The 9,012-nt window shown below is 35.8% G+C and overlaps 1 protein-coding gene across 3 annotated transcripts; it reads left to right on the plus strand.

Annotated features, from left to right (window-relative positions):
* The first annotated feature begins 276 nt into the window (after nt 1-276).
* Nucleotides 277-3,253, plus strand: LOC121786016 (phytoene synthase 2, chloroplastic-like). 3 transcript variants are annotated; one of them, XM_042184522.1, is made up of 7 exons: nt 277-559; nt 980-1,553; nt 1,630-1,680; nt 2,083-2,255; nt 2,365-2,600; nt 2,708-2,900; nt 2,992-3,253. In XM_042184522.1, exons 2-7 carry the CDS (start codon nt 1,139-1,141, stop codon nt 3,166-3,168), a joined length of 1,245 nt encoding a protein of 414 aa, XP_042040456.1. In that variant the 5' UTR covers nt 277-559; nt 980-1,138; the 3' UTR covers nt 3,169-3,253. The 3 variants fall into 3 exon arrangements, with proteins under 3 accessions (XP_042040456.1, XP_042040457.1, XP_042040458.1); XM_042184523.1 differs by having other exon boundaries at nt 1,053-1,553; XM_042184524.1 differs by having other exon boundaries at nt 1,061-1,553.
* The last annotated feature ends 5,759 nt before the right edge of the window (nt 3,254-9,012 follow it).

A 9,012-nucleotide genomic window follows, 5' to 3' on the forward strand; every position in this document is an offset into this window, starting at 1 on the left:
AAAAACATACTATCTCCCAAATGGTGGCCAATAAACTAATGAAATAATCGCCTAATAAGATAGAGAAGAAAAAGAGATTTGAATTTAATATAAAATTCCCCAATCCTAAACACCGTTGCTAACCCTGGAATATAGGAAATTATCACTCATGTTCATGATTATTTATGCTCAACTAATATCCCTATTTTGATTTTTTTTCATATGAATTCTATTTGAGCAGAAACAAAAATCATATTTCTAGAGATAGTAAAAATTCGGGACAGCTCGTTCAATTTTCAAACATGCTTCTAGGTAAGGCACCAACCGAATTGAGTCATTGAAAGAGGTGGGACCCACCTGGAAAAGGCAGCAGTTTACAGCTATGAATCTCTCCATTCCCACAACGAATGCGAGTGAATCAATTTATACACAACCTCCCAAATCAGCATTTCTCTATAAACCAAGAAGAATCAGAAACTGGTGCTCTGTGATGAACTCCTGGAGAGTAATACAGCTGCTGCGTTCTCAACAATTTCTCTTCTTCCAGTAGCTAAACCGCGTTTGCAACATTATTTGAAAGGTATGTTTTCATGATTTCGCGGTCGCTATTCTTGATTGTTACTTTTTTAATGTGTTTACTGCTCTTTCCTTTCCAATTTTATCTGGTTTTATCTAGTGTTACGTGTTTAAAAATTGAATCTTTGCGATATGAAGATAGCTATTTTACGTGTATGGCCAGCATAAAATATGTCAGTTGTTGCTCTGTAGACTAAATATAGAAAGTGCTCCTACCCCATTACTTATACAATCTTGACACATACTCATTTTCACCTTATTTTATTTTGAGTTGTTTCTGAGGTGTATTTTTCTGTTTCTTCTTCTGGTAGCTTCTGTTGTTAATGGGAGAATGCCTTTTTTCTTTAATGGGATTTTAATGGAGCTAATGTTGTTGTTTCCAATTGCTGTAAATGTTATTGGCTTCTTTGTTTTTGCGGAACAGATTTTGGATTGCTGTGTCTCTACCTGAATTTTGAGTTCATTTCAGAAGCCAACTGATTTATCGGCTTTTGAAGCTGGACAGATATTGGTGGCTGGTCAATCTTATTTAGTTAAGGAGATAGAATTCTACAAATTTGTCATCAAAAGCTGTGGTTGAGGCATGTCTATTGGTATTTCATGGGTGGTGTTTCCCACCTCTAAGGCTTTCAATGGTGTGGATCCAGTTCGGGATGGAAACCGGATTCTTGATTCGTTTAAGGCCAGTTCTTGGTGCAAAAATGTGATTAGCAATGGCAGGGGTATGAAGAAAAGGCAAAGCTATGAGAATGGAGGTAGACTCTCTCTCAGATCAAGTATGGTAGCTACTCCAGCAGGGGAAGTCGCCTTAACATCAGAGCAGCTGGTCTATGATGTGGTTTTGAAGCAGGCAGCCTTGGTTCAGAGGCGCCTCAAAAGTGACGAAGATTTGGATGTGAAGCCGGATATCCTTCTTCCTGGATCTCTTGGCTTGTTGAGTGAAGCTTATGAGCGTTGCCGAGAAGTTTGTGCTGAATATGCTAAGACATTTTACCTCGGTTAGACCACTTTGTATATTCTCAGCTTAAGGTAACATCAATCTCCTGACTAGTTATCTGCCTGCTTCTTTGATAGGTACACTGTTGATGACCCCGGAGAGGCGGAGAGCTATCTGGGCAATATACGGTAAAGCACATAGCTTGACTTGAATGTTTCGTCGCTTTGATTGGTTTATTTGGCCTTCTCTATTCATCAATTATGATAATTGTACTGCAGCTTTCGCCTTTCCCTTTCAACTAGCTACACCCTTTGAATGATCAAAAGTAAACCAAATTTATTCATTATTGGTACCACATCTATATAGAGTTTATTAATGGTGTTGCTTGCAAGCTATTTCTGTTGTAGTGAGTTTGATTGACCTTTGTCAAAAAACTTCAGAAAATATCTAAAATTTGTATTCCATTTTTATGTTGTTTCAAGGAGTGTTTTGCATATATTTTCTTGTTGCTATATAATGAAGGAAAATAGCGCGCACCAGAAGTGGTCGAGCCTGTCTCACCTGGCCGTTGTGGTTTGTATTTTATGCAGTCTGGTGTAGGAGAACAGATGAGCTTGTTGATGGGCCAAATGCCTCACACATAACTCCAATGGCCTTAGATAGGTGGGAGGCGAGGCTGGAAGATATTTTCAGAGGGCGCCCTTTTGATATGCTCGATGCTGCTCTTGCAGATACCGTTTCCAGGTTTCCCGTTGACATCCAGGTTTGATCACTTTGCCAGGGACTTGTTTGTCTATACTACCTCTTTTTTGACAGCATTTTACTGTTTGCTGTCGTGTGTGTGAGCTAATGTGCGTAAACCTTGGCTGCAGCCGTTCAGGGATATGATCGAGGGAATGAGAATGGACCTGTGGAAGTCGAGATACCAGAACTTTGATGAGCTGTATCTCTATTGTTATTATGTGGCTGGTACTGTCGGATTGATGAGTGTGCCGATTATGGGCATTGCACCCGAGTCCCAGGCTGCGACTGAGACTGTCTATAATAACGCTTTGGCGTTAGGGATTGCTAATCAGCTTACCAATATTCTCAGGGATGTTGGAGAAGAGTAAGTATATATTTCACCTATTAAATCACTATACATGCTTCTTGTCATTCTCAAATAGATAAAATTTAGCAAGAAGATTGGGTTCTTATGTAGTGTTTTTGGTGTAGTGCGCGACGTGGAAGAATCTATCTGCCTCAGGACGAGTTGGCACAGGCAGGGCTAACAGAGGACGACATATTTGCTGGGAAAGTAACCGATAAATGGAGAGCTTTCATGAAGAAGCAAATCCAGAGGGCGAGGAAATTCTTCGATGATGCAGAGAATGGTGTGAAAGAGCTGAGCCCCGCGAGTAGATGGCCGGTGAGTATTTCCCAGCTCGACTGACTTAATGTAGCTCGTCTCGTGTTAGAGTATAGTGTTTTTAAGCAGCATTATTGTCTTGGTGGTGCAGGTGTGGGCGTCGTTGCTTCTGTACCGACAGATCCTAGACGAGATAGAGGCCAACGACTACAACAATTTCACAAGGAGGGCTTATGTTGGCAAACCACAGAAGATTTTGGCTTTGCCACTTGCATATGCTAAGGCTCTTGTTCCTCCAAGAAGCTCATCTTCTCTGCTAAAGATTTGATCGATAACTATATTATTATGTAAATGACAAATCATGGCAATAATTAACCTTTTTTTTTGTTTTTACATAGGTTATGCTTGCTTGATTTCACTGTGTTTAATCTTGGATCGTTGCACAAGAAATAATTAATTAAACAATCGTGACCAAAAAAGGAGTCAAGTAAGCCTCGGAATTTTATATATTATCCTGGCTTTTCTATACTCAGTCACCAAATTTAATTACTGTTAATTAATTACTATATTAACATATCTATTAGGTTAGTACATAATAGTACTAATTAATAATGTGGGCATGCCTAATCAACTACTGTTTGAGCTGAGTCTTTATTTATCATCCGTTATGAATTTAAGGGCTTGTTCGGTTACACACAATTGGTTTTGTGGGAAATGAAACCGGATAAAAATAAATGTGGGTGGTCCCACCTAGCCATATACAAATGCTGATGTTTGGTGATACCGAAATGGGTTTCCCTTGACACGAGAAATCCGTGCAGATGACAAAATTGCCCTCACTTTATTTTCAAAATTCCACCCGCTACCCCCATGGTTTAGCAAAATCCAAATACAATTTCATCATCTTCTCCCTTTTTTCATGAATTGATCAATTCAGCCAAATTCTCTGAACAGATACAGTTTCATCTTCTTCTCCCGTTTTCCCTTTTTCCATGAATTGATCAATTGAATCATAGTTACTTACAGAGAAGAGCTTAAGCAAGGGACAAAGAAAAGACAAGAAGCTAGTTGAGGGGCCACCGCCGTCATTATCGCGAGCTCCTTTTTCTTGAGAAATTTGGGCTTCTGCATCTTGATTGGATGAATTTCTTACACAAAATCTGGTTCTTTACAAGAAACAACAATTTTGTGACAATTTCTGCGAACCTTGACTTTGACGAGGATTGAAGGTAGGAATTCAGCTCTAGCATAAGTGTGTATGCTTTTGTTGGAATTTATGTGAATTTCTCCACCGATTGGAGTTGGATTTGGGGATGAAATTAGTGAGGAATGCATTTGAAGATTGTGGTGGTTATGGCCGTTGCTGGTTCCATAAAGGGGATCATTGAAATGGGGATCTGCGGCGGCGGGGGAGGGAAGGGGCGGGGAAGAGCTCATGGCCAAGTGGAGCTCCGACTTGGAGCAAGCTTCGAGAGTTTGGAGTAGAAGACGCCAATCCGCCGGCAAAGTCTGGATTTTGGATGATGCGAACTGAGAGCTATGTTGTGCCATCTTCCTGCTGTCTAGGGTTTCTGGAGCTTCAATTGTTGTGTGGGAAAATGATTGCTGAAGGAAGGGGGGGTGTATTAAAAAATGAGAATGATAATTTGGGAAAGACACATCTCATCTGTTGATGACGTCCCCGATGCCGACTTAAAAAATATGTGGTTCCAGATAATTAAAAATTGGCATTTATGATTGCAACAGTGCGGGCTTTGCCATTTGTTTTGGTAATTAAGACACACCGAACAACACGAATGCGCCGAAATAAAGCCATTTCTGGTGAAATCGGCCACACCGAACGAGTCCTAATAGTAATTGGTAAAGGAGTGCCTAATTAATTTAAGGAAAATAATTGGCAAAGGAGTGCGTGATTAACTAACTAATAGGTGTTAATTTCTCAATTGGATACTAAACTATAGGTCTTGTATCAAATTAGAGTACTAAACTTTATTTTGTTTCAAAATAGAACGAATCTTATACTATATTTTTTTTATCATTTAAATTTTAAAAGTATATATTTTAACTTAATTTTTTTATATTACCAATATTTTACATAAGCTCTTTTATGTAGTATCATTTAAACTTGACACCTTATTTTTCCTAGTGAGCCATATATAAAACCTAAAATTATCAGATATAGAAGGTAAATCCGTAACGGATAGGATGATCTCTAATATATTTATGATTTATATACACATTTAATTTAATTAACTTAGTTGGTTAGCAAATTAAAACTCTTACTATACTTTCTCTCTGTCAAATTATTTGTTGATTGATCTTCAATGTTATTGAAGAGCACCATGCTACAATTTTCTCCATAGTAAAATCTTTATTGACCTCAACATGTTTGATTTAATCACATTGAAATGAGTTTTTAGATATATTTATTCCAGTCTTGTTAAGACATCTTATTGAATTAATTATTGTTAATTAGCAGCCATAGAGAGGGGGGGGGGGGGTGTCTATGTTGTGGATTCATATATGGGCCGAATAATAGCAGAAATTTATTAAAAGCAACTTATACAAAATTTGGGCCTTGGTTAATGAACAGTTTAAAGCCCATCGCTTCAGTGGGAAAAGTAACGAAGTCTAACAAACTAATTTAAGTGCTCATTTTTCATTCAAAATTGAATCGAACATCGAATTTCAGCTTTGTTTTGATTTAATAAACTTTGCAATCGAAAGGTACTAGTACCTTTTTTTTAATCAAAACTTATCAGAATGAAAAATTAAAATGGATCCAACATGAATCAAAGAAATATAATAGGAGTATTTCTTTATAGAATTTGTTCGACGTTTATTATCAAAGAAATAAACAAAATAGATATGTTAAAAAATCAACAGTTCGGTTCCAAACAATTTTTTGAATAACATAAATTGACTAATTCTCTCTGTTCTGTCATCTAACTTATTTTGTTTATGTAGCATTTACATTGAAGAATTCTATGAAATTACAATGATACTTCCACATGTATATATTATGTGTGACTTAGGGGAAATGATTAAAACACCCGAAATAACCAAGAACCACTTATGATAAGAATTGATTTCAGATTACTTTCCCCATTCCTTTCGTCAGGGTATTTATGATGATTTTGGTAATTGTGCTCCTTTTAAAATACCATATTTTTCTTTTCGTTTTCACTCAAAATTAAAATTGAATGATATTTTGGAATCTAAGACATTTTGACATGACGCATTAATCATAGTATGGCCAATTTATACACATATTTCTACTAAAAATGAAATATAAAGGTCAAAAGTTAAATAGTAGTTCTATAATGAAAGTAATTTGGGTAAAAAGATTAAAATATTTCCAAAATTATTTAACTAATTTATGGGGTTTTGATCTGTGTAAAAGTAGATTTAAATACATAAACGCAGAACAAAATCATACGTAGAGCATTTTTAGATCATTCTAACAAAGGATGACTTAAAATGATCTGAACATGACATCAAATCCGAATTTTATAATATGACCTAAAACTGTTTAATAATGACTTAAAATGATCTTAACATGACATCAAACCCGAATTTTATAATATAATATAAAACTGTTTAGTAACGACTCTAAGTGTTTTAGTTAATTATTGAACATTATATCACTTAATCCTGGGTTGGGTTTAAGATTTAGACTGTATATCTGGATTTAGATGCATTCTTGTTTGGATCATTATATATGGTTTATAAAATTTTGGAACCACGTATTAGACTCGAGATTTGTATAATTGTATTTGGGAGAAGTAAATTATCGTTCTATGAGAAATTATCATGGAAAATCAGGGATAAGAACTTTTTCCCCATTTTATCATATCTTTCTTTCCATTCTTATGCATAATAAAATGAATTTTATAGGAGTACTTTTTATTCTTTATTTTCATATCATATCATCACAGTAATAATCTGTGATAATATCATTGCAGTGAAAGGGAAGAATAGAAAATAGTAAAACCATTTTCCCATATTAATTTTAACAAAAAAAAAAGAATGACCCCTTAGTATCTGAAGTTAGGGAGTATTATTTTAATTCCATGGCTGACTAACACTTATCTCCGCCAAAAAATTATTCCATATAATAAAACTACTTTTATTTGATAAAATCATGATCTTCTTATAAAATGTTTCCTTGATAGATTGAGTACACGTACTTACCTCAATTAATTATATCGATTGACATGTCTACGTCTATTTTATGTTCATTAAATATATTTAATTTCAATCTCACAACACAAAAACATATCTCCCAAATGGTGGCCAATAAACTAATGAAATAATCGCCTAATAAGATAGAGAAGGAAAAGAGATTTGAATTTAATATAAAATTCCCCAATCCTAAACACCGTTGCTAACACTGGAATATAAGAAATTATCACTCATGTTCATGATTATTTATGCTCAACTAATATCCCTATTTTGATTTTTTTTTTCATATGAATTCTATTTGAGCAGAAACAAAAATCATATTTCTAGAGATAGTAAAAATTAGGGACAGCTCGTTCAATTTTCAAACATGCTTCTCAACTAAAATCGACAAATAAAGCGTAGAAAGTCCATGTTTGTCACGTATCAGCCCCCCAAAATATTATTAATTGCTGGAAGACTATTTTGATCATATCAAAAGAATATTTTATCTGAACTTTGAATTTGAAAATCTTCCAATTTTAACTGAATAAGTTAAACCAATAGAAAACTTTAAAATTTCCTTTCCATACCCTGCACGACAATATTATTATAGGGATATAATTAAAAACAACAGTTGATTAAAAATATGTCACCTCACCATGTGAAGGATGGGAATATAGTACTAGTTCATGTGCCACACCCTTTCGTCCACGTCATTATCAAATACAAATTTGTGGTTCATATTTTATAATATGGTGGATTTTTTTACTTAATAATTTGATTCTTCTACTCAAGAAAGTCCAGAGAAACTTCAAAACAATTCTTACCATCTAATTTAATGAGTTTCTGCAGTGTGTTTTGCATGTATTATTTTCGAAAACGTGTATATCTTCTTTCATCACATACTAATACTATGTCAAAACTCTGAATCATGCTTATTTTATTTGTTTTACGTCCAATTATTTTTCTTGTCTTCTCGAGATCAGGTATTAAATTCGGCACGTCGTCTTGTATAGAGGTTGATTGTCCCATAAGTTTGGTTGGTATGGGATGTCTGTTGCGTCTCTTTTGATTTCTTTTGATCGCCACTTTAATTTTTATGTTTTGCTAGTGAGATCGTAGCTATAGTTTCAAGTTTGTGGCTTCTTTTGGTAGTCACTGTTGGAAATCAAGGGGAATCAAATCAGGAGCAAATAAATCAAGAAGATATAGAATTGATTGTGATTTGTAAATTACCGTGTAATAAGGTAATTAGCATTAGGGTGAATCTTTACCTTATTTGTATTGTCTCTCCTCTATAAAGAGAAATGTAAATCGTGGAACATTATAAGTTTAATAACAAGCAAATATTTCAACATGACATCAGAGCAAAGGCTCAGAAAAAAGATCATCATAGCCCAATAAACCTTTCCCGACCTAAGGCAGAAATCAAGTCATGGCCGAGGAAGAAACCGAAACCAAACCCAAATTCTCAGATGACCACAAACTGAGAGTGAGCAAGAACGTTACCGTGCCGTAAAGCTCAATGGAGCGAATTACTTAATCTGGGGGCGGCTAATGAAAATCCAAATCGGGAGTAGGAGGGTACTCCGACACATCAACGGCAATCCGCCACCTCCCGAACCAGGGACGGCCGATTACACAGAGTGGGAGGAGACAGACGTAGTCGTCTTCTCGTGGATTCTAGACAACATCAAAACTGATATCGTTATCGATTTCGCCCATCATCAAACGGCATAAGCCTTATGGAAAAGCATAGTCGTAACATTTGAGAGTACATTAGATCCGTTTCTACTCTTCGACCTGGAGGAAAAGACAGAAAATGTTAAACAAGGAGAACAGAGCCTTGAAACTTATTGGCGACACCTACATGGAACATGGATAGATGTGGATCGGTGTCAAGAACAACCAGTCACTTGTTGTGACAAAGGGGTCGGACAATTCCGAAAGTACATCGAGACCCGGCGGCTATTCAGGTTTCTAACCGGACTCAATCCGAGATACGATC

Source organism: Salvia splendens, chromosome 22, assembly GCF_004379255.2.
Source record: "Salvia splendens isolate huo1 chromosome 22, SspV2, whole genome shotgun sequence".
Taxonomy (NCBI): Eukaryota; Viridiplantae; Streptophyta; class Magnoliopsida; order Lamiales; family Lamiaceae; genus Salvia; species Salvia splendens.